Genomic DNA, 26,559 nt, shown 5'->3' with positions numbered 1-26,559 from the left:
TGAATTTTCTGGCTACCTAAATGTTTGAGCTCTCGTAGTTGGCATGATCATGGGTGTTAATCTAAGGGAGGGAGACAGCTAAAAGAAGAGGGAGCCGTGCTGATGCTTTGCGGGGGTGGGGAGTGTTGGTGGGGCTGGCAGGCTCCCTACCCAGTTTTACGCCTCCCTGGAAGTGGCGACATCCCTCAGCTCCTAGGTGGAGGCGCGGTCATGCAGCTCTGAGCACTGCCTTCTCCCTGAGTGCCAGCTCCACACTCACATTGGCCGGAAACCGCGGCAGCGCACAGAACCCCCGGCCACTCCTTCCCCTAGCAGCCAAGGGATGTCGCCGCTCCCAGGGAGCCCCCCTGAGATAAGCACCACCCAGAGCCCTCACCCCCTCCCGTGCCCCAGTCCTGAGCCACCCACACAAACTCCTGCTGCTGCTGGGTTGGGGGTGGGAGGTGGGGGGGGCAGTGACCGCTGCAGAAGTCACGGAAAGTCATGAAATCCATGACTTCCATGACAAACTCTCAGCCCTACTCATGAGGCAGGAGAATTGGAAGTGAGAGAAGCTGGTATTGGGGAGTTTCTGGAGCTCCCATCCTTTTCTGCGAGTAGCAGTGTCCCATACAATAAAATAGTTACCCCAATAGAAACAAAGGATAGTTCTAGGTGCACATACCAGCTGACAGTACTGCAATCTAGGCAGTGCATTATGCTGGAAATCCAGGGCGCATTAGTAGCCTCAGATTACTATCCAAGAAAATCATCAATTATAGGTCTAAAGTAAATGTAATCTTTTTAACATTCTTCACTACTATATTTCTATTTTAGTTTGCATACTATTGATCCATATTAAAAAAAAAAAACAACTAAAATTCCTTTTTAGGCTGTCTTATGATGTGAAAAGTATACATTACCACATCAGGTTGAGATGCATATTGTCAATCTACAACAGAGATGATTACTGTAACTTCCTAGATATGACCAATCTGTATTGTATTGTAACAACTGTTTGACAGGTGGTTCTATCTGAAGCTAATTTGTTCACTACTTTAGTGACTATGAAATGGAATTGTGAGGTTCTATGGTTCTGGAGATGATCATACCAGACTTACTCATCTTGAAAGTATAAAGTTTTTTCTGGTAGCCACCTCTGTAAATTCAACTTGGGAACCGAATGCCATTGTTGGGTTCTTCTGGCATATGTCTCGTTGCCATGAAGATTCTTTAGCTGAAATTTAGGATAAAATTTTCAAACCTGTGTGCCAAAATTAGATTCCTAATTCCATATTTAGGCACCTACAGGCAGGTCTACACTACAGCCAGGATCGATGCTCTGAGATCGATCCACTGGCGGTCAATTTAGTGGGTCTAGTAAAGACCCGCCACATCAACTGCAGATTACTCTACCCCTGAAGAGAAGAGTAAGGTAAGTAGACGGGAGATTTTCTCCTGTTGACCCCCCCGCGGTGTAGACTCCACAGTAACTTGACCTAAGGTACATCGACTCCAGCTACATCATTCACGTAGCTGGAGTCACGTAGCGTAGGTCGACTTACCGTGGTAGTGTAGACATAGCCTAAGTGGCCTCATTTCCAGAGGTATTGTACAAACTTAGTTACTACTGATTTCTAAGATAATTACAGGTGTTAAAATTATGAAAATCAGGCCATTTTATCAGTGTAACTGCATGGATTTTAGCTATATGAGGGCAACTGAAGATGGGCTGCAGCTGCTCAGTGTGGAATTTATACCAGTGTATCTTAATTTGGTAAATTACCTGTGGTGCCTATATATGGAATTAGGAGCCTAATTTAGGCACACATGTTTGAAAACTTTGGCCTGAATTAACAGTTCCTTATATACAAGCTACAAAAGAATTCAGTTCAATCCGCCACAGCTGTAGTGACTCTGCAGTGTCAAAAGTAACTGATTGTTGTGAGAAATAAGCAAATGGCTTGGTCAGTACACAAAGGAGTTGTTGGAAGAGCCATTTTTATGCAGTCGCCTCTCTGACCACAGTTTTACTTTGAAACTCTCAGTTTTGTTTTCTCTTATTACTGAATGCATATTACTGAATGCATCAAAAGGTCTTGACAATTTTGTAAGCTTATCTCTCTCAAAATATTTATCTTTAAATGCCTAGTGTTTGTCAGGCAAATCAGGTACTTTGACTAATGTGTAATGCTTTTAGCCTGGCTAGAGATCTCTCCTGTCTTACAAGGCATTTAATTTTGAAGGCACTCATTTTCTGTGGTTATCAGAAATAACACTGATTCATATTCATTTTCATGGCTGGACTACCTGCAAACCTTCATTATCAATATGTGATCTTTTTCCTAACTGAAGTGCCGTTTGCAGCTCCTTCCTTAAAATAACTGTATCTAGCAAATATGTTTGGTAAATATTCCTTTCTCCCTATGCAATCCCTGCATAGACTCTAAATAGATATATTTCAGGACACACAATTTAGTTTATGGAGTTTCATGTGAAAACAATTGAGAAGTATCCCAGCCAATTACATTTTACTTTCTACTTTTCCCATGATCCTTCTTTCTTACATTATCAGAATTGAAATTAAGGATAGCATGGTATCATTTATTTGTTGTACCTGTGACTGTACCTAAACTTGTGACTGTACATGGACCATTGAGAGAAACTCTTTCTGTAGGAGAATTGAAATAAAATTTCCCTCTTCCTTCCAAGAGCTCGGAGTGTGAGATTTCAAATTTATCTCATACCTATGGAACAGAGCCACCACTCGAATACAGAATATGGAGCCACCACTCAAAGTTCAAAGGCAGTAAGTTAGTAGTCTTCTTTCGTCTCTCCACTAGCCCTGCAATATCTTTAACAGTTTTCCATTGAGCTTTGCTCATATTGGTTGAACTGTATAGCTAATGGATCACCTTAACTTCTTCTGGTGAAGGCTCCTTTCTCTCTCCCACCTCCCAGTGAACTCCTAAACACCCTGGGCCACTTACATATGTTTGCAGGTAATTCTTGTTTCCTCCTGTCACTTCTGCTTTTGTCTGTTAAATCAGTTTTGCTGTCTGTGGCAGTGGTGGTCCTGCCTTTGTTCAGCCTCTGTTATAGCCTGAAAGCTCTATTCTAAGCCCTCTGTTCCCTCTGTCTTTCCCGCCGCTTTGTCTCTTGTAAAGTTATATTTTTAAGTTGGCTAGGATGGAGGAAACCAAATAGAGTGGATACCTCCTGGAATCTTAAACTGAATCTTGAAAAGTGTCTAATCAGATGAGATCTTCAAACGTACTTCAGCAGGAAGACTGCTTTGACCTGCTTCATTGTTGACCTGCTCATCTAGAGGGCCTTTGGTTTTGCTCCTTTCAAATTCATCTATAGTATCCTTGAGTTTTTTTGGTTTTAAGCTCGTCTTTGGCATCTCTGGCTTTCTCTTGAAATACCATCAGCTACTATTACAGGTACAACTTCAGTGGTATGCACAAATCATTTTCCTGACTTAAGCGTGAGTCTGTCATTGTTTGCTGAACCCAGGTGCAATTCTTGACTTTGCACCAGACTTCAGGATTTGATCAGGAAGCTTACAGATTGATAGCTTCTGCTGCTTAGGATCTTTGGAATAGTTTGTTAATAACAATCTTTTTCTTTTCATTTTCTAAAACCAGACTTGCATTTGTTTTTATGGTTTTCATTTTCTAAAACCAGACTTGCATTTGTGTTTATGGTTTTCATTTTCAAATACCTTCCAGCATGAGAATAACTAAGTTGGAAGTATAGGCCTAAATAAAGTGTATTTTTGTGCTGCTGAATTTTATCCTTTAGCTGTGAGGGTAATCGTAAAAAGGTTGGGGTTTTTTTCCTGTGCAGAATCTAGTAGAGATGGGCAGAACTAGTGTGGGGTGGGCTGGGGAGAAGTCAGAGCAGGCAGATACCTATCTTGGTGTTCCAGAGCAAGACGAGGCTATGGAAACAAACTACTTTTCCCAATAGCAGCCCCAGCAGTGCTGGAACATGCCCAGTGGCTATGACCCCTGTAGGATGGGTTAGGAAACTTCTATTGCTACCAGACACCGGGCTGGGCGTGCTCAAATGCTATGCGATTTTGCAAAGGCACTGCAGGACAGGTGGGTGTGGGTCACCTGAAACTCCTACAAAAATGGGGGCTGATGGCCAGGGGTGGTGTTAGGCACATGCAGCCTATGCAATTGCATCAACCCTGAGGCAGCGAGGGGACCCCTTGCCATGGTGACTGACTCAGTTACTGGCTTTCAAAGAGGCTGGGAGTGGGGAGGGGTAAGCTGGGAATAGGACTTGGTAAGGGAAATGGGAAGTGGAGTAGAAACCAGTTGGTTGGGGTAACAGATGACAGGGATTCAATGAGGTGGGGCCCCAGAAACAAGTGGGAGAGGAGATGGCAGTAGCAGAGAAATAGCTGGAGCTGCAGTCAAGGGGTCCATGAACTTTGGAGGGCTCCTGCAGGCTCGGAGCTGCTCAGACGCACAATTGCTGCTGCCACCATTGTTTGCAGCCTGCTGCAGTGCACTGGTCCCCCTGCTCACATTTGAATTTGCCCGGAAGTGGGGGTCTCCAAAACAGTGGTTCTGCCATGAATTCTGATGAGTGAGACAGCCATTGGCAGAGCTTCCATTTAGGTCAGAGGCCACTTCTCCCTCCCACTGCCCAGGCACATTCCAGTGCGGGCAGCAGGAATCGGTGCCCTACTCTTCCTGGCAGCTCTGACTCTAGCTTCGGTGGCAGCAGCAGAGATGGTTTGCCGCTCTGCCTCCCGCAACAGCAGTTCTGACTTTGGCAGGAACAGTGGTGATAGCTCTAGTGACAGCAGCAATCATGCAGGGCCTGGGCCAAAGAGAGCAGACGTCATGGCATGGAGCTTGGCTGGGAGGAGTGAGTTTATTTGAATGTGGGGCACTCAAGGGAGCCCACAAATAAAACCTACCCAAGGGCCCATCTTTTTGTTTTTCAGCCACTGGGAGAAGATGGCAGGGATGTGCGTGGGAACCAGATGGAACCCAAGTCAGCATTTGCTGACCCTGCTGACTGTTAAATCTGCCACTGCCCTATAGCTCTTGTTGAATCACTGTCTTCTGTTTCTCTTCCCTATTCCCAGCCTACACGCCCAGCTCCCAGCCTTCTTGCCCAGCAAGTTCCAGTATCTCTCCCTGCATCTGTCTCACCACACTCCCCCTTGTCCTAGTCTACTCCTTTTTCTCTCCTTAATCTGGCTTTTGCCCCTTTTCCGATCACATCAGACTACTAATTTGCTGTCAAACGGGGGATGTATCTAGTGGGGTTTCGCAGGAGTCTGTCCTGAGTTCACTACTCTTCAATATTTTCATTAAGGACTTGGGTAATGGAAGGGACGGTACGCTTATAAAATTTGCACATGACACCAAACTGGGAGGGGTTGCTCCACTTTGGAGGACAGGATTAGATTTAAAAATGACCTTGGCAAATTGGAGAATTGGACTGAAATCAAGAAGATGAAATTCGGTAAAGACAAGTCTAAAGTGTTACACGTAGGAAGTGCACAACTACAAAATGGGGAATAACTGGCTAGGCAGTTCTACTACTGAAAAGGATGTGGGGGTTATAATGGCTCACAAAATGAGTCAGTAATGTGATGCAGTTGCTAAAAAGGTGAATAACATTCTGGGTTGAATTAACAAGACTGTCATATGTAAGACACAGGAAGTAATTGCCCCACTCTATTCAGCCCTGGCAAGGCCTCTGCTGGAGTATGGTTCCAGTTCTGAGCACCACACTTGGAAGACAGATTTGGACAAATTGGAGAGAATCCAGAGGAGAGCAACGAAAGTGAAAAAAGGTTCAGAAAACCTGGTCTATGAGGAAAGGTCAAAACACTTGTCATATTTAGTCTTGAGAAAAGATGCAGGGAGTAGGGACCTGATAGAGGATGGTGATCTGTTGTTCTCCATGTCCACTGGAGGTTGAACAAGAAATAATTTGCAGCTAGAGGGATTAAGGTTAGCCATTTGGAAAATGTTCTAAGTATAAGGATAGTTAAGCACTGGAATAGGCTTTCAGGGGAAGTTGTGGAATCCCCATCTTTTGATGTGTTTAAGAATAGGTTGGACAAACACCTGTCACGAATGGCCTGGATATACTTGGTTCTTCCCCAGTGCAAGGGGCTGGTATAGATGACCTCTCAAGGTTCCTTCCAGCCCTATAAAGAAAAGGAGGACTTGTGTTACCTTAGAGACTAACAAATTTATTTGAGCATAAGCTTTCGTGAGCTACAGCTCACTTCATTGGATGAGTTGTAGCTCACGAAAGCTTATGCTCAAATAAATTTGTTAATCTCTAAGGTAACACAAGTACTCCTTTTCTTTTTGCGAATACAGACTAACACGGCTGCTACTCTGAAACCTTCCAGCCCTATGTCTCCATGATTCTATTCTATATGATTCTCTATTTTCTTGTCCATGCTGCCTGAGTGCCAGTAGTCACTGAAAGCAAAGGAAAGACAAGTTCCCTGCTTTCTGTTCTGATGTTCAGCCCGGAGCAGCAGTTGCAGGGAAAATACTTCTGAGCCCTTGTAGCCCTAGGCTGGTGCGTGCTCAGTTGCTCTGTGGGGATGGTATGTGTGCAATACAGGTATATGCAGGAACTGTGAGGGGATGGAGCATGCCCAGTGAGGGAATGTAGCTGCTAAATCTGAAGTCTGTACTTAACGTATGTGAACTGCAGTTTTTCAGAGGTTTATAACTTGGCCAAATTTGGATGGAATTTCAGAAGGATGGCAAAAGGCACATCCCTGACAGAAAGGCCATGCCCCTGCCAAATTTCATGTCCCTGCTTGAAAGCATGGGGGCATTAGAGCTTCTCTCTCTCTCTCTCTCTCTCTCTCTCTCTCTCTCTCTCTTTTATTTAATTTTTTTTTTAACATGGGCAAAACATATTTTCCCTTCGCCTAATTCTTGGAAAAGGCTAAATTGTTTCGGCTGAAATTTTCCAAAACAATCCAGCCTTAGGCAGAAATCCCGTATGTAAAATTTCAGAGCAAATGGCTAAAATTTGGCAAAGTTATAAATAACTGAAAAGGGGGGCTAATAATGGAAGTGTAAGGCAATTTTAGTTAAATAGATGATATTTGTGGGCCTGGCTATAATCTGCAGCACGGCACTAGAAATGTATTTTTCAGCTCAGAGTGCTCCTTGTTTTTTACTTTACATGTATTACTGTACTTTATTCTGTCCCCAGTGGATGCTGCTACTTGGTTTGCTTTTTTTTTTTTTTTTTTTTTTTTTTTAAAGGGGGGGGTAATTCCCCTTGCTCTGCCAGAAGCAGCACAGGTGCTTTCATGTATATTAATGCAGTCTGCTTAAAAATAACTAAATCCCTGTAATTCATTCTGGTGGATCTTTTTATGATAGAACTCCATGTAATCTCAGCTCCTAATGCCCTATTTCTTTCTGATTGGATCTGATGATGTTTTGGAAGGGCTCCACGGATCATTCAGGAACCCCACAGTGTGATAAATCTCAGTACTACCATGAGCCATGGTGGGGGGGGGTGCGTGGGAGGGAGGGATCATTTTTTCCTTGTGTTTGGAAAAAAAAAGGATACAACCTTAGTCTAGCAGCTCTTCGTGTCCATTCCTAAAGACCAGTATGATGATAGTAACATCTGGAGTTTCTTTACCTAGCATCTTTCATCAGTTCTTTAACATTTCTTCATGTATTTTAATAATAAAATAAAGTATTTTAAGAATATCTAATATAGCAGTACCTCTTAGTGCTTTCCATTTGACTGTCTCAAAGTATCTGCAAAGCAAGCATGAATGATTTAGGGATGTCAGCATCCCTGTGTTATCTTCATTTTACAGATTGGGGAACAAGCATAAATATTAAGTAACTTGTGCAGTGTCACAAATGGAAATCTGTGGTAGAGCTTGGAATAGAGCCCAGTGTAGAGATGCAAGTACTGTAGAATGAATATCTGTTGAATTTCTCTCCTGTGTGTTTGAACCACTCCTTAACAAGGACATCAGGGATCCAAATGTCTGACTTTAACTCTATTCTCTACCACTTCAATTAATTTCCCTTGATTTAATATATGCAGTTGCATCAAGTCTTCCTTGCTTTCACTAGGATTCCTAGGGTGTTTCTTTGGGCTCCTGTACAACTTAAGTAGCACTCTACATACCTTATGTATGCATCTATCAAAGCAGAAGACTTACTGACCGACTTTCAGAGGTTGATTCATTTTTCCAAACAAGCAGTTTTTAGTTTATTTGCAGATCGATTTAATAAGGTCATTAGAATCTATCTGGCTCTAACTGTGACTGCAAACTGCTGCTTCAAAAAGAGAGGCCTGACTTAAAAAATAAAAATCTGTTCCCTCCATGTTTTTAGCAGAGGTCTATCCTATACTGGTTTCTCTGCATGCATGTCTCTTGGGAGATTTTTCTTCAATAATACTGCTCAAAGAAGCTGACCAGGGTAGACATTTTATTGTTATCTGTAGGTGTGTTGACTGAGACCTGATAAAATTGTGGCTGCTTTTTTACGCTCTGTCAATAGGAAAACTTCTCAGTTAAAAATTGGCCTACACTGAATTAGTAAGAAAGAAATGGGAAAAGCTATATGAAAAACAGTGCAAGAGTATGAGCTTAGTATGATCTTGAAGGAAAACTGCCTTTTTCCAGTTAGTCAAATATTATCTCCTTCACGTTTTAAAACAAAGGGCACAATTCTTGTCCCTTGCACAAAACCCAAGTATACAAGTTTTGTATGGAGGACGGCGGAAACAGAGTGTCCTCTGCCCCACTAAAGCTGAAGTGAAGGGTAGCTCTGGCCAGCTATGTATTGCTCATCTTTGTAATTTGTGAAGTAATGTAATTTCTTTACCAGAACTCCCTTCAATACAGCTTGAGGGAGCACTGCCCCACAGCATGTCCAATAGTGTACAGTGGGGCCAGTGTTTTGTACACTCTCTTTTTGGCCTGTCCCGTCCTGTAGTGGAACCATAGAGGTTCCAGTGCTCTGTGGACCTTGAATGCCCATGAAAGGATGGTAGGATTTGCCTGTTAACCAGATGAGAGACAAAAACAGTTACGTTTATTTAATTGCAAAAAGGAGGTTTTAAGTGAATACAAGTATAAGGTATGAAAGTCAGAAATGGTTACAAGAAAAATAAGGATAAAACACTTACTTGTAGCTAAAACTTAACAAACTAGACTTGGTTCAAAGTCAGATCCTTACCAAAGGTTCCCAGCAATATGGACGACCAAATTCTCAGGTCAGGATCTCCACCCAAAGTCAAAGGGCTGGTTTCTTTGTTGTCTTAGGTGAAACAGAGAGAGACTGGAGTGTTTTTGGCCCTCACTTTTGTAGTCCAGTCACCCTTTTAAATGCATTTCCCAGAGGGCTACTCCTCGATAAACTTAATTCCAGCTGTGAAGAAGGAGGCATGGAGTCTCTCGGTGAAAGAGGTTCCATGTTGTTGTTTGCTAAAATGCAGATCTGTTTCTGCCCCTCTTTTTTGCCAAAGATTGGCCACTTGACTAGTGATTGCCAATTAACTTTAACACCTGACTAGAGGCACCAGCTTGTCCTTTGTGTTGAGAAATCGGTTTAACTGCTCCCCAGACTTGTCTGGTAAACGCATTGTAGTCATAATTTCAGCTCATGTTCATAACTTAATATGCATTTTGTACACACACAACACAAGAATATTGATGATCCATGTGTTAGTTTTTTCATACTTTACAAACCGTATTTTGCACAAAGGTTATTACAATAATGCATGGGTGTGAATATAATGGTGCTTTTGGTCACAATAGGTTTAAATTTTTTTAGAAAAATAAACAGAAGGGAATCCCTAAATGCTTAAGAAAAATGATTTTTTTTTTATATGGGAGCAGCTGAGAGGAATGTCAGACTGATTATTAAAATTGTCTCAAGGTTTCTAATCTAGAAAAATATATGAAGAACCCGATTTTCAAAAGCAACTTGTGAATTCATCTGCCTCAATTGTTGAATGTCAATCTTCAGATTCTTCCAAAGGGCGCCTGAGTTCAGAAACTGCTGAACACACATCCTCTGAAAATTAGACTCCTTTAGGGTGTCTCAAGTTGGGGACACAAAATTGAAGGCATCCAAAATCAGTAGTCAAATGAAATGAGCAATGAAACCCTTGGCCTGTAGACTTACTATAATAGAGGAAACTGAGAGAACAACTATTTCTACCACTTTTGGATCTTTATCAAATATGGGATATGCAAAAATACACTTCCCATCTGAAGTGTAATATGTCTGGCTCCCAATTAAAACAGTCTAAAAAGGATTTGCTGAAACTGCTTCTTAAAATATCTATTTACCAAGCTGTTTTACTCTTCTGAATATCCAGAAAATGTTCTTAAATGTCTTATTCCATATCCTATACAGATCTTTTGTGTTCTCCAAAATAACTCTCTGAAGTCGTATCTGTGCTAATTGCCAGAGATCCATAGTCCTGCTCTGCCTATGTATACATACAGTCAGTCTTAATGAAACTGACAAGACCATTCTGTTGTTTCAAACACCTCCTGAAAAACACAAACATGCAGTACTACCGGAAGCAGCTAAATTACGCTGTTTGAATAATCATGATTGGTACTAAGTCATATAAAGTTCATAGGAGAAGGTTGTAAAATGTTAACAGGCAAGTCCTTAAAGAAAGCTCCTATTTGCTGTATCTTCTTAGATATGCTTATGTAAACCTCCAGGTGGCTATGACCACTACAAATCTCTAAATTGTTTTCCCAAAAATATTTGTGAAATCTGTGGGGCTGGGGAAAGAGAGAGAGGAGGATTAGTTAGCAAATTCATTCCACACAAAACAGGTGTTGATGTTTAAAACTATTAAATAATATAATTACGTTATTTCATGAAGTGTTGTCTTTTAAAAAAAAAAAAAAAAATTCTCCCCACCACATATTCCTGAGATCTTTCATTCTTCTCTTAACACAATCCCTGTGGCCTGGTTTTCCTGTATCCTGAAGTGTCTCCCTTTCTCTCCCTGCCTGCCTCCCTCCATCCCAGAGTCCTCGGATGAAGAAACAAAAATTTTAAAAAACAAGTGAGTTTTATCTCATTTCTGTGTAATATCTTTGTCAAATCAATCCAGTCACACAGGCTGAAGTCTATTAGTGAGATGTTTCTGTTAATAACGACACTTTAAATGGCCAGGCTTGCATTGCAGAGTTAATGTCCTATTGAGATGAACAGAGGTAACTAAGGGTATATCTTCACTACCCGCTGGAACGGCAGGCAGCGATCGATCCAGCGGGGATCGATTTATCGCGTCTAGTCTAGATGTGATAAATCGACCCCCGAGCGCTCTTCTGTCGACTCCTGTACTCCAGCACCGCGAGAGGCGCAGGCAGAGTCAATGGGTGAGCGGCAGAAGTCAACTCACCACGGTGGAGATGCCATGGTAAGTTGATCTAAGTATGTTGACTTCAGCTACGTTATTCACATAGCTGAAGTTGTGTAACTTAGATCGACACCCTCCCAGTGTAGACTAGAGCTAAGACTTTTTAGAGAGCTGTTTCAGGATGTCTGGCTGCAGCAGCATAATTTTGTCTGTGCTTGTGAGGAAATGTAGGATAGCTCACTGGCATTATGTCATCTGTGAATTAGTCTCCTACCCTCTTAACTCAAAGATAAATATAACTCAGAGTAGCTTGTGAATTGTGGGTCTGTGTTGTGGGGTAGGATGAACCTCTGTGCCTTGACTCTAATATTAATGAGCCTTAGGCTCACAAAGGGAGTCCAACACAAAGATGTCAGTTATCAAAAAGTAAATACAAATTGAATATATTTAGAGCTCTGAGACAAACCAGTACAGTAATAATATGCACACATTAAAAAAACAGAAGAAATATTTCACTGTTTACAGCTCCATACCGGAATGTGCTGTACTGCTTTGGCCCAGAGCAGATCTGACTAGTTCTTTGGTGTTAGATTATTTGTCTGTCTCTTTTAAATAAATAAAATAAAGTCCTCTGAATCATAGAATCTAGTTGTATTAGCCCCATTTTTTGGAAACAGATATCCAGGCAAATTTTGTTAGAAACAGGCTTTACCTTCCCATTTGTGTGTATTCAAGTTAATGCTCCTCTTATCGTTAGGATAATGAACCAACTATCCCCAGGTCCAATTTCAGTGGCTAATGGCATGACGTGGAATTGCTTCTAAAATTAATAGTTCAGGTATCTAGGAACAGGATTCACACTGATGATGATGTTTTATGTTGTCTGTCTCTCTATATTGCTATCTAATTCAGCAGATGAGTCTTGTCAGAGTTTCCGCCATCTTTTTCATTTCTTGCAAGGCTGTACACAGCTTTACTTCATAAGTGAATACATTGGGTAGACAGTCTTCAAACAACCTTTTTCTGATTGTGTCACTGGTCCATTTTCTCCAGCCTGGGTTTCAGAATAAATTTATATATTCTAGTTCACTTTGTAGGCTAAACTGAATGGTTTTCTTCTTGATTAAGACAAAAATAATCAAAGATGATGGCCAGACTCTTCCAAGATGGCCAGATTTCCTTCTTTCTCCCATGCTTGGACGTTTTACTTCTTGTTCATTGTAGCATTGCTGGAAGTTTATAATTGTTATTTATGAACTTCTCATTGCTACCAAGTCAGATGGTGCACATAAAATCTAGTTTACACAAATATAACTTGGCGCTGTCTTCTGAAGATGCACAGAATCCTAAAAAAATGTTTCACTAAAAATGTAGCTGTACAAGTCAGTCATTGTGTGTATTTGAGAGCTCACCCTTAATGTTACACTGTATGCTGTAACTAGGACTCTTAATACAATGTTAGGTAGAAATATTTTTAGATCTTTGACATATAGTGCAAGAAAGTCAAATTTCGCTAGATACTATCCTAGAAATATGTCCCTAACTCAGTTTTCTTTTAAAATTAAAAGATCTACTTGATTATTCAAATGTAGCCATCATTGTGACCTTTAAGTAAAATATTAAAATAATTTTAAGGTGCCAATAGACATTCATACCACAGTGATGAGTGTGGAATAAGAACTGAGATAGATAGGTTGCTGTGTAAAGTTCTCTTCTGTCTGTCCTTCCCCCACACTTCCCCAATATTATGTGCTTTCTAAGTGCAATGTACTTATGACACTCCATCAATACAAAATTTGCTTTTTAACAGGCAAAGCGAAGGCTGGAGCTAGGAGAAAGTGGTCACCAATATCTTGCTGAAGGATTAAAAACCCCAAAAGGAAAAGGAAGAGCTGCAACAAGAAGTCCAGATAGTCCAAAAAGTAAGGAAACTTTTGTTATGCTCTGTGGTGTGGGGCTTAAAGCTATTTTAGACTTTCTTTATGATTTTTCCTAAAAACCCAACAGTCAAAGGCCTTGACTGTAGAGGAACATTCAGGAAAATTAATCCAAATTAACTAAAGGTGTGCCTTTAAAGCAGATTTAGTTAAACCAGTGGCTCTCAACCTTTCCAGACTATTGTATCCCTTTCAGGAGTCTGATTTGTCTTGCATACCCCTAAGTTTCACCTCACTTAAAAACTACTGGGTTCCAAAATAAAGACATAAAAATACAAAAATGTCATAGCACACTGTTACTGAAGAAAAGGAGTACTTGTGGCACCTTAGAGACTAACGAATTTATTTGAGCATAAGCTTTCGTGAGCTACAGCTCACTTCATCGGATGCATTAATTGCTGACTCTCATTTTTACCATATTATTATAAAATAAATCAATTGGAATATAAATATTGTACAGTACTTATATTTCAGTGTATAGATTATAGAGCAGTATAAACAAGTAATTGTCTATATGAAATTTTAGTTTGTACTGCCTTCGCTAGTGTTATTTATATAGCCTGTTGTAAAACTAGGCAAATATCTAGAGAGTTGATGTACTTCCTGGAAGACCTCTGCATACCCCCAGTGGTATGCCTACCCCAGTTGAGAACCACTAAGTTAAAGCACATTAAACCTGTTTAGCTTCATTTAAACCAAATGAAGGTCTCTAATTCTGAATGAGACTGTTTAAACACAAGGCGTTTAATGTGGCTTATCTAATTTGCTTTAAATCCACATTTTTAGTTAATTTGGATTAGCTCTCCTTAGTGTCCCTGTGTAGACCCTGAATCTGCCAAGGGATTAGATACAAATTGCCTCCTTTTGTGAGTGGGTGGATGAATATATCTCTATAGGAAAGACACAATATTCTTTAAATTATTTCCGGATACTTCTAGTGCCCACTTCTAGGTTAGATTTCAGATTGACTAAGGCTTTGTCTACACTACCACTTTTGTTGGTAAAACTTCTGTTGGTCAGGGGTGTGAGAAAACATACTCCAGACCGATTGAAGTTTCACCGGAAAAAGTGCTGGTGTGGACAGTGCTATGTTGGCAGGAGAGACGCTCCTGCAGACATAGATAATGCCGGTCATTGGGGTTTGTTTAATTATGCCGGCAGGAGAGCTCTCTCCTGCTGGCGAAGAGCGGCTACAGGAGAGACCTTACAGCAGCAGAGCTGTAGCAGTACAGCTGTTCTGCCGTAAGGTCCGTAGCGTAGATACAGCCTGACTTTTACAATTAGATGTGGGAACATGGACACTGCCATACTGGATCAGGTCAGTGATCCTTCTAGTGTAGAGCCTTCTCATAGAGTAGCTGGTACCAGAAGCTTTGAAAGAATGTGCAAAAAACCCTATAGTGGACAACTGTGGTATAATCTGCCCAGCCGGGAATCTTCTTCTTAACCGTTTTTAGTTATTGGCTGGCTTATTGCCCTGATGCAAGAGTTTGAAACATTTTGTATTCTCTGTATCTTCAAAGATTACAAGACCAACAAAATCAGGGTGTGCAGCACCAAATATTAGAAATAGTTTGGAATACTACTTAGTAGTTCTTAAAGTGCTTGCTCACGTCAATTCCAAAGTAGGTGTGTTCTTGTCCTGAGCAAGGCCGCTGGAAAGTTTCTCTCTCAGTGGTATCTGTCAGGTCGAGCTCTGGTGCCCCCTGGGTTAGCACGCTCATAGTGCCAGTATAAAGGGACCCACCAACCTGCATCCCCCTCAGTTCCTTCTTACCACCTGTGGCAGTTGCTGAAACTACCTCGTCCTTTGTATTTGCAAATACTCCTTCAGTGGACTTTGTCTACTTGGTGTATATAGTTACCTTTATTGTAGTTATGTTTTGTTTGTTAGAACAGTTAGTTAATTAGTTAGGTTAACAAACCCCTCTTTGTGGCACTGAGTACTTCAGCCTCTGTTCGGAGTGCCCTGGTGATTCTTAGAGAGTCTCAGCACCTGTCTTCACCCCCAGCACTGAGAACGGATGTCGCTTCTGCTTCTCGGGAACCTCAGCACCCTCAGTCATCTCCATTCCACCCTTTCATCTCTAAAGAAAACCATTCCAACCAGGGAGGTTCAGTCTCCCCTTACCTCGACTGGCTGATCGGAGGTTGGACCAAGACCCAGATGGAGACGAATGTAAAGTTAATGCAGTCAATTTTCCAGGACTTAGACCTGTTGATAAATATCCAGAAGTCTACTCTCTCCCCCGTTCGAAGGACAGAATTCTTCCTGGCAATCCTCGACTTGGTCCAAGCCAGAGCCTTCCTCCTGGAAGCCCAGTTCTGAGCAATAGGGGTGCTCATAAAAGCCTCAGAAACCACCCCATCACCATGACAAAAAACTACCTAGAGCTCCTAGCTCATGTGGCTTCATGCATCTATGTGGTGCAATCCTGTGAGGCTGCAGTTCAGACTTCTTCAGGCTTGGTTGGCGTATGCACCGGGCCAACATCACATAGACATGGTCATCACACTTCCTCCACCGGTGATCGCCTTTCTTCTTTTGTGGTTGGTTCCATGGGCAGTGTGTGCAGGGATTTCATTCTCAAGACCCCAACTGTGAATGTCTCTCATCAGACATTTCGGCAATGGGCTGGGGAGCTCATGTGGGGTCCTTTAGAATTCAGGGTCTCTCGCTACACATCAACGTCAGGGAGCCTAGCCTTCCAGGCATTCCAACCCCTCCCTGAAGGGTAAGTGTGTTTTGGTTCTTACAGACAACACGATAGCGATGTTTTATGTAAACAGGCAGGGTAACGCACATTCCTCTCACCTGTGCCAGGAAGCTCTTTGCTTGTGGGAATTTTCAGTAGCCCACTCGATCCATCTCGAAGCTTCCTATCTCCTGAGGTTGCAGAACTAGCTAGTGGATCACCTCAACAGATCCTTCTCCAATAGTCATCCGTCCAGATGTCGGGAAAGGCATCTTCCAGAAGTTGGGAAGATGCCTTTCCCGATAGGACTTTACAGATAGATCTGTTCATGACGAGGCACAACAGGGCTTGGAGAGATTATACCCCCAGGTACAGCCGCCACTCCATCCCAGGACCTCAACTTGGTGTTGGCCAGGCTAATGGAACCTCTGTTTGAACTGCTGACAACATGGGTGGCGGGTATAATAGGCCAAGGGAGGTTATGGGCTTTGGTGGGGGGAGTCCAAAGAGATTACTGATGAACCCAGGAAGCTAAGTACCAGGTATCGCCTCCTCAGCCACTCTGGAACCTGTATGGGGCATAATGAAAGCACAGGTTCTTCTTTGGGAAGAGACCCTGCAGCTTTTCCCAGGCAGCTTGGGGTCTGGGGAGAAGAGAGGAGGGGAGGCATGGCTGTGGCTGGCTCAGGGCTCCTCCAGGCAAGTGAAGGGGGTGTGATTGGGGCTCCTCCAGGCGGGGAAGAGGCTCTTTGCTCCGGCTGCAGGGTCTTGGGGCTCCTGATGCAGGAGAGAGTTGGGGCTCAGGACTACGGCCTTGTGTGTGTGTGTGTGTGTGTGTGTGTCGGGAGGGGGCATGGGCAGAAGAGGTGAGCTGGGGGCTAGTGTTCCTGCTCTACCTATCCTGGAAGGTGGCCTTCCTGGTGGCCATTACTTCTGCCCAAAGGGTCATGGAGATCAGAGCTCTTTTGTGGGAACCACTATATACGGTCATCTTTAAGGACAAGATTCAATTGTGGCCACATATGGCCTTCCTTCCAAAGGGGGTCTTTCAATTCCATAGTAACCAGGATGTCTCCCTACATGTCTTCTATCCAAAGCCACAAGCCAACAGAGAGGAACAGAGACTCCATTCGCTGGATGTCAGACATGCACTAGCTTTCTACATAGAAGGGACTAAGTCATTTTGGAAATCTACTCAGCTTTTTGCAGCCATCGCCTTTCATTCCGTCTGCCTTCCAGTCTCAGCCCAGAGAATTTCTTTGTGAAATCACTTCCTGTATCCGGACATGCTATAACCTGACGAAGGTCCCTGCTCCCCTTACCCTGATGGTGCATTCTACAAGGGCTCAAGCATCTTGAGCAGCATTTGTGGTTCAAGTTCCTATGCAGGATATTTGTAGAGCAGCAGCATGGTCATGCCAGTCTGCACCTTTGCCTCTCATTACGCCATCACCCAGCAGGCTACAGACGACTCAGGTTTTGGCTGAGCAGTATTATAATCAGCATGCCAATGAACTCCGAACCCTCCACCTGTGCAACTATATCGGACCCTCGCTAGAACGTGGGATTTGGGATCCATGCCAAGTACCATGTTATAGCAGGGACCGCGTTAAAATGAAATTATATTTCTGTGACCAAAATTTCAGTACAAGTATACGTAGTTGTGTATTTGCAGGTTATAGCGGGCTAACAATAGCATCAAAACTCGGGACTGTCGAGGAAAACGAGTCTACAAGATACAGTACTCACCAGGGGCGTCAGTGAAAATTGCGTTTTGAAATGGAAGCGTTTAATTTGGTTAAATGCTTTGTGTGCTTTGTTTTGATTGTCCGCTTTCAGGCGCCATGAGCTTCCATCTTCGCGTATGAAATGCCGTAGAGAAACTTGTATACACTTTATATATAAATATGTATATATACTTTCACATCCATAAAGTATAGAAAACCTTAGCAAATAAACTCCTACTTGAAGGAAACAATAAACGAGAAAAAAAAAGTGTTGCTTTATTAGAGATTTAAAGTAGACATGACAATAAACTAGTCTAATTTTTCTTTAAAAAAAAGTCAGTGAGTTGCTTTTGCTTCTTGCTACTGTGCTGCTTCCGCTTAGCAAACTGCAAAAGATTATGTAGCTGCATAATTTTTATAGGCTCAACATCTTGCGTCTCAAACCATTTCAAAGCAGTCTCTGAGTTGTCTACTGTCACAGTGGACGTTGGAAACGATGTCCACTTCATCTTCCTCTTCTTTTTCCACGGCGAAGGCCAATTCTTCAGCTTCTGGAATGTTGTTTGGTCGCACTGCCTGAAGAATTCGGTCATCTGTTAGACTTTCAGCAATGGGACAAAATTCTTCTGCTTCATCGTTGCCTCTTATCCAGGACTCAATATTTTGTGGCAGAACAGTTACCCCGAGCCCGGATAGTTGCTGGGACACCTCCTGCATCCACTCCATGTCTGTTCTTCCATCTTCCTCCTCTGTAAATCCCTCAAAGTCGAATTTCTCGTCAGACTGTGATACAGTATATGGGTCTTTCCTCCGACAATCTTGCATGAATGATACAGTAACACGAAAGGTCATCTAAAACTCAAAAAAATTGTACTATACTTAAATTTGGGATCCATGGCTGCGACCGCGTTATATCCGAATTAGTGTTATATAGACGCGTATTCTAGCGAGGGTCAGGTATACTTGGGAGTCACCTACTTAGGCATTGACATGAGCAATCACTCAAAGAAGAAAAAAGTTCATGACCTTCCAGAACTTGTTCTTTGATATATGTTGTTCAGATCCATTCCACACACACACCCCACGCCCATGCCTGCCCCTCTGTCAGAGTTAACCGACAAGAAGGAACTGAGGGGGCTACAGGTCAGTGGGCCCCTTTGTACTGGTGCTATGAGCATGTGACCCCAGAGGGCATCAAAAGCTGACCTGACAGAGACCATTGAGAGAGAGAGACTTTCTGGCGGCGATGCTCAGGGCGAGCACACGCCTATTTTGGAATGGCCATGAGCAACACTTCTCCAAGAACAACAGTTTATGGAAGGTTAGTAACACCTTTTTATTCTGGGCCACACATTTAAACTGACCTCTGAAAACGCATCTATGAAATAAATAGATTCCGCCATTTGTTCATGGAAGAAACACTTAGTTATGTGCCAGTACAAATATAGATTTGTTTTGCAGTTACGATTGTGTGCCACTGTAAAAGTGCTCAATTAATTTTTCTGAGCATATAGAAATTATGCACCTCTTGTTTTCCAGGGAGCAAGTTAGTTGCTGATTCATTGTTTAAGACTGGTAAAGTACAGCACTCTTCCCTAGTTTGCCCTCACTACCTTCACATCATTGTGAGGGTAGTGAGGGCAAATCGGGGAAAAACTCTGTACTTTACTGGTTTTAAGGAGCTGTTATAAGGTTAAGGAGAAATAATTGTGACAAAGCTCTGTCCTTGCCTCCATGGGTCCTGCATTTCCTGGCAGATTTCGCTAGCCTCAGAGGCTCACTGTGACCCTCCACATAACCCTTCTTTCTCTAGAGACAAGGGTCACAGTCTACTGAGCCATTTTCATCATAAGCCAGCAAGGGAGGTGAGGAGAAGTTATCCTTCCTTGCACAGTCTCTGTTGTCTCCCAGTCTGTGATTAATCAGGGGGCAAAGGTGGGAGGGAGCCAGAGCCCACCCTCAACTCCAGGCTCCAGCCCAGGGACCCTAATGTATCAGCTATGGTAGCTGACTTTTTGAAACATGACACGTACAATTCCCTGGGCTACTTCCCCCACAGCAGCCCTCACTTCCTCAAGCTCCACTTCACCCTTACCTCAAGGCCTCCTTCCTTGTGCCTGATATGGTGTGTACTACTCAGCCTCTCCAACAGCACAACTTCCTCCCACAGCTCCTGTCATGCACACCCACCTGACTGACTGGGAGGCTTTTCACTAGTTTCAGCCAGCCCCTGATTGGCTTCAGGTGTCCCAATCAACCTAGCCTTCTCCCTGCCTTCTGGAAAGTTCTTAATTGGCCCCAGGTGTCTTAATTGACCTGGAGCAGCTGCCATTTCACTTAACCCAGGGATTTGTTTAGCCTGGAGCTAATATATCTATCTCCCACTACTTTTCTGTAGCCATCTGGCCTTGCCCCGTAACATAATATACAGCCTTGGATGCATGATTATTAACTGTCTGTCTTGTAAATTTGGTGTAAATCTCATTGATTCATGTGAGTCGTCTGTAAATTAGGAAAAAGAAAAGGAGTAGTTGTGGCACCTTAGAGACTAACAAATTTATTTGAGCATAAGCTTTCGTGAGCTACAGCTCACTTCATCGGATGCATTGATCCGATGAAGTGAGCTGTAGCTCATGAAAGCTTATGCTCAAATAAATTTGTTAGTCTCTAAGGTGCCATAAGTACTCCTTTTCTTTTTGCGAATACAGACTAACACGGCTGCTACTCTGAAGTCTGTAAATTAGGGAAACTGTCATTTGGTACACCTACTGAAGAGCACCACAGTTATGGTTAACTTAAGGGTTTCACAGGCAACTATCTGTTACCTTAAAAGAGGGACAACCAACCCATGAAGAAAACTGGCTAGCAGCCTGATTTGGGGTAGGTAATGGGTGTTGCTGCCAAGACAAAAGTATACCGAAATACTGTTAAAAAAATTAAGTTGCCATACTTTGCCTAGTCTTAAACTTTCATTATGCATTATCCATTAAGCTAATGGGAAGTACACGTGTGTGGTTTTTTTTAAATTGAGTCCCTGTGCCTTGATCTTTGGACAGATGCACTATGAAACCATATAAATATCCAGTGGTAGGTTTTGTGCTTATGCGGAAATTTAAGAGCTTTCTGTAGTAAAATATGTAGGAAGTTGCTGCAAAACATATTTTGTTGCTTCAAATGCCCATTTCAAAACTGAAATGGGAAAACTGATTTGAACAGCAGCTAACAAACTCATTTCTTTCCTCCTCGTTCCTTTTTTATATTCATTTTCCCTCCAAGCTCCAAAATCTCCTTCAGAAAAGACTCGGTATGATACATCACTTGGTCTTCTCACCAAGAAGTTCATTCAGCTGCTGAGCCAGTCCCCAGATGGGGTCGTGGATTTGAACAGAGCAGCAGAGGTCCTCAAGGTGCAGAAACGGAGGATTTATGATATCACCAATGTATTGGAAGGCATCCATCTCATTAAGAAGAAATCCAAAAACAACATTCAGTGGATGTGAGTATTCACCATCTTTCTCCAGCTGATTGCACTGTTATAAAGTGGCAGTGTTTCCCGTCTCTGCTTCCAGTCTCTCACTCCTGCTTCCAGCAGTCGTCCAACAGACTTTCCAAAAATAGAAAAGCCTTTTAATGTTATTTATTTAAGATAGGTTTTTTAATATCTGATAGGCCTTTTGTAAGGAAATTCTTGTATTAAATGGTGCCACAATACAAGGTGCCTTCTCTGAGAAGCTTGGTTTATATTGGCATCCTTTAAGCTGCTTTAGGGGATGAAGGCTGCAGTAATCAAGGCTTGTAACTTAAAGGCATGCCTCTTTATTTCCTTGCTCCCCTCCTCCTACAGTGTAGTTTTGAGTTGTAATAATGATTACAAAGACCCTGCCTGCTTTGGATTTGTAGGGGCTGCAGTCTATCTGATGATGGGGGCACGCTGGCACAGTGTCAAGGCCTGTCAAAGGAGGTGACTGAACTCAGTCAGGAAGAGAAGAAACTGGATGAATTGATCCAAAGTTGTACCCTGGACCTCAAGTTGCTAACAGAGGATTCAGAGAATCAGAGATATCCTTTATGCCATCATTTCCAAAGGTGGTTAACCTCCCTGCTGCTAGAGTAAGAGTTAGAAAGACTCTTCAAAATAGAGATAAGTGACACACAGCACTGAACATTCATTCCAAAAAGTAACAACAGTTTACTGTGATTTAATGCAGATGTAGCTAAGAAAGCACTTACACCAATTATAAAATTATACATTTAACATTTCTGGAGCCTATAAGAAATATTAATGTATGAAGAGGTCCCAAAATATCCATCTTTAGATAAAGTAGTAGGACCAAGAGTTTAGCAGTTTCATTACCGTGCAGCGAAGACAAAACATTTAATTAAGTTCAGGCATGTCTTTTAAAACATTGTGCTCTTGTTTTACAATGCTGAAGCCAGATCAAAACCCACTTTTTTTTGTTTTTGTGTATGTATTTTTATAATATTACCTGGTCTTGTATATATGCACATGTATGGAAATACATCAATATGGATATAAAGATTACAAAAAAAACAAATACAAGCAGTTGAACTCTAGGAAGGCAAGGGCTGAATCTGCTTTTGTTTGCAACTTACTTTATTGTTTCCTAGCCTCTAGATACTATGGGGATAAATACCCAAACTAGATATATTTTAAATATAAGTTACTAATTTTAATAACAATGGTAAGCTACATAAGATTAATATATTTTCCAGTATTCATATAGCTGTGAAGAAAAGGTTAATCCTAAAAAGTATCATGGCTTTTACCGGACATCTCACCCATTGATATATGATGAAAATCTTTATTACATACTGTAGTTGATTTTTCAAAAGTCAACATTTGATATCAGCGTCCTATGAAAAACTGCACTTATTTCCTATCCTTAAAAAAAGGCTATAATGTTTACTGTGTCAATGTTGACTTTTTAACCATGACCACTGTGGAAACATCCACATTTGAATGTATTTGATCTGTGAATTGATAAGTCAGGAAATGTACCATGATATAAAATAGCAGTGCTACTGTAAACTAAATTCATTATTCCTTCCAATGGATATTGATGTGAAACCACAGAAACATTAAACATAGGGTTGATCCTGAGTTTCTCTGTAAAATCAGTTGCCTACCATGGTGCAGACTGACGAAGAATTACTGTTACTGTCTGCTACTGCGGCTGAGAAGCTTGTTTTATTAGGTTTTCTCTTTTTGCTCTTAATCTCAGAGAACAGATATGTTTGTTTTTATTTTTTTTTTTCTGTGAGGTGGTATCTGGACACCGTGCAAGTCCAGGCTGCCTGGGTTCTGTACTCCAGTAGTGATGGCAGTAGAATTGGAGAGTAACTTAGTGGTGTTATTACCTTAGGTTTATTGAAATAAGACCAGCCTTAGTTGGTTTTGTTTCTCCAACAAAGGAAATTGCATTCTTTCTTGTCAACTGTCCAAACTGTAAGAGAATTTTCAGATCTTCTTGAAAGCATTAAGAAGTTCTAGATGGCTTAGAAAATTGGTTAATATGATATATAGCCTTTCACCTGTAGGACGCCAGTTCAATTCCAGTCCAAATCTATTGTGAAAGAAAGTTGATTTGGTGCTTTCATTTAAGTTTGCATCTGATACAAAACCACTATTCACTTTGCATTTCCTGGAAATCTCAGTAGAGAGGCAAAGGATTTGAATGAACATGATGGCTGACCTACCATCTGACTTCTACAGGTGTTCAGTCCAAGTTAGTTTTGAGATATGTTAGTGGTATGAAGTTGGGACGATTAGTACTGTTTCGCTGTGCTGCACAGTGGTCATAATTTTAAAGTTCAGATCTACCAAAAAGTAACACACATTAGTAACTGTCATCATAAGTCTTCACTTCTGCGGTACAATGAGTGTGGTAGGTGCTTCACAGGCAAAAATGAAGACCATGAAGTACTTGTATGCTGACAGTAGTTATTTCCTTTACTGAGCAATGAGTAATACTGAGATATCACAGTGTGGTGAGTTAGCAAAACGTATTAATGTTGACCACTGTAATATTCTATATATAAACAGCGAACTTCATTTCCCAGTGCTTAAATGACACTTTTTATGTGCACTAAATTAACTTAAACAATTGATTTTACTTTTTTTATTTCCTTTTTACTTTCCTCCTTTCCAAAGGGGCATTAGATGAGATTGCTGTAAGCATTTTTATGCCTGGGAACACACACAATGATGTGCACCACTTTATTATAACTTCTGTCATCCTGGATGATTGCCTGGAAAACCCAGGATGTAAAAACAAAATATATTGTCACAGTAATAAAAGAAAATTATAGATGCCACTTCTTGAGAAATAGTTACCAAAAAAATTAACTGAAATTACAATATGGGTGATTGAACGTTACATTTAAAATTATTGGGGTGGTGTGGAGGGGGAGAGCGTGTGTGAGTCTGTGTTTGCAAATTACCTTGCATTTCTTTTGACGTTCCAAATTCTATGTAACTAGTTTGCAAGTATTTGAAATTTTCTGTGCGCGTGCATACACATACACAGCTGGAAACAGCAGCACCCAGATCCATGTGAAAATATCTTTTGTCACTCAATAGTGGCCCCAGCTATTTGATCAAGGCACAGTACTGACATGCTTTGCTTAGAATCTCAACTGGTCCTTATTTGCCTGAAAGTTAGTGGCTACAAAGAATGGTTTTCAGTGTCAGGGAGAATACTGAAATTAAAATAGGGGTGAGGAGGACCAATATGGAGATTAACTGGGAACAAAGTTTTGTAGAATCAATTATTTTTTGCAGAAACATTTTTTTCTTTTAATGTGAATATGCTGCATCTTTGATTGTAAGGACTCCTTAACATTGGTTACATTAGCTTATGTTACATATCAAGATATTCGAAAAATTAATGGCCTTAAAGACCAAACTGTTATAGTTGTGAAAGCACCCCCAGAAACCAGACTTGAAGTGCCTGACCCAGTGGAGGTAAGAGCACCGTAGCATCTCTTATTGCATAATGTAATTTTTTAACTACAAATGGAGGATGTGTGTCTGTGCTTGCCTGTGGCACCTGAAATGCTTGTCTTAAATTGGATGATGTTGATATGTCTTGAGCACTTTGGGGAGGTTGTCAAAGATGATGAGAACTATATAAACAGAAACTGCCTTTTATGTAACTCAAATACTAATCTTATATTTCTCCTCCTCTCCTGCACTCTTGCAGTTGTATCCTTAGATTCTCATACTCTCAAGTCCAACTCCCTCTTCAACTAATTCATGGTACTTTTGAATGCAGAACGTGATTATCATGAGGAACATTTTGTCTAATGGTGTAGTAGGTAACTTTAAAAGAAGGATGTCAAAGTGCGTGATCTGAATGTGCTAATGCCTCTCAGCCTGCTAATAATGTACTGCAGCCTTGACAAGCTCCACTTGCCTGAGGGAAGTGATTCTTTTTCGATTGTGGAGTGAATATTATGTTTTTCATCATAACAGGAAGGGTGACTGACTAGGTACATTTTCATAAAAAAAAAAAATCCTAGACTGATGTAATGAAAGAGAAAAATACTAACTTCTGAAGGTGTGGGAATTTTAATCTCAGAAGAAGGTTCCTACAGAATCAGTCTGGTATAAGACAGTGGCATTTGCTTTGTTAAGAGGAGCAAGGGAATAGATCAATATGGAGAAGAAATACAAGCTGAAAAACTTTTTTAACATGTGAAAAGGCATCTCTGCCATGCCCTTTAAGTCAGAAACATTTTAAATAAATCAAACCCATAATACACTATTCTGTGACTATTGCACTGTAAATCCCATCCTATCATAAAGCAACAGGTTATAACTATTGTGACAAAGTATTAAGTATCCAATCCCCTTTATATGTACCTCACTATAACATAACGCAGAAATCGGTGAACTTCTAAGGCCTGGTCTACACTATAGAGTTAGATTGATACAGGGCGGCTTACATCAGTCTAACTCTGTAAGTGTCTACACTAAAATGTCCTTCCGCCAATATAAGTTACCCACTACACCGACCTAATAACTCTACCTCTACGAGAGGTGTAGCTTTAAGTCGATATAGTTAGGTTGATGCAGTGTCTGTGTAGACACTGAGTTGTTTATATTGCCTGTTGCTGCCCAGGAGCTGATGGCCGGAGTGCGGCCTGGGGGCTGACAGCTCAGGCTGTCAGTGCCCAGCAATTCCCCACTTAAGTCTGTGCAAGCACTCCTGGTGAGGAGGACGTGCACCACCTATAGAAGGAGCGTAGTGTGGACCTAAAGAGCCGATTTAGTTACTGCGTTGGCGTAGTTTGATCTGACTTGAGACGATTTAAATTTGAAGTGTAGACATGCCCTAAGTTTGTTACAAAGAGGTGGGTAGGCTTAAATGCTCTCTTCCTAACTAAGGTTTGCCAGTAAAACTTTTCACATGTTACAACAATGAGGTGACATGTAAACACAGGGATTGATGTGGAATTTGTAATGCCTCTGATCATTATACCGGAACTCAAACAGTGGCAACCAAAACATACCATATCATAAGACCTCCAGTGGTGACAGAAAGGTCACTATTATAGTGCTTGTTAGCATAGAACTTTGCTTAAATTTGAAATCTTTTCTGTTAGCAGAATGCGCTGATCCATTTATCTAGTACCGAAGGACCTATTGAAGTTTATCTATGTCCTGAAGAGAATGACAGCCTCAGTCCTATTAAAACATACAATCAGGACCACAACGGAAATATCTCAAAAACAATTTCCAAAGGTAAAATTCTCTTTCTGTTATGATGCACACGGTCTTCAGAGTTTAACATGAAAGTTTAACTAAAAGAA

General features: G+C 41.5%; 1 protein-coding gene across 3 annotated transcripts in view; it reads left to right on the top strand.

Annotated features, from left to right (window-relative positions):
* E2F3 (E2F transcription factor 3) overlaps positions 1-26,559 on the top strand; it is a 56,888-nt gene that overhangs the window by 27,280 nt on the left and 3,049 nt on the right. For 2 of the 3 annotated variants that reach the window (XM_038390739.2, XM_038390741.2), the window contains exons 2-6: positions 13,175-13,286; positions 21,001-21,220; positions 21,625-21,783; positions 24,595-24,709; positions 26,353-26,491. In XM_038390739.2, coding sequence (XP_038246667.1) covers positions 13,175-13,286; positions 21,001-21,220; positions 21,625-21,783; positions 24,595-24,709; positions 26,353-26,491 — 745 coding nt within the window. The remainder of the gene's footprint in view (positions 1-13,174; positions 13,287-21,000; positions 21,221-21,624; positions 21,784-24,594; positions 24,710-26,352; positions 26,492-26,559) is intronic. The other variant, XM_038390740.2, reaches the window with a different exon arrangement.

The sequence above is a fragment of the Dermochelys coriacea genome, chromosome 2 (genome assembly GCF_009764565.3).
Source record: "Dermochelys coriacea isolate rDerCor1 chromosome 2, rDerCor1.pri.v4, whole genome shotgun sequence".
Classification (NCBI taxonomy): Eukaryota; Metazoa; Chordata; order Testudines; family Dermochelyidae; genus Dermochelys; species Dermochelys coriacea.
Note: the sequence above shows the minus strand (reverse complement) of the source record. Positions and strands in the feature narration are given on the sequence as shown.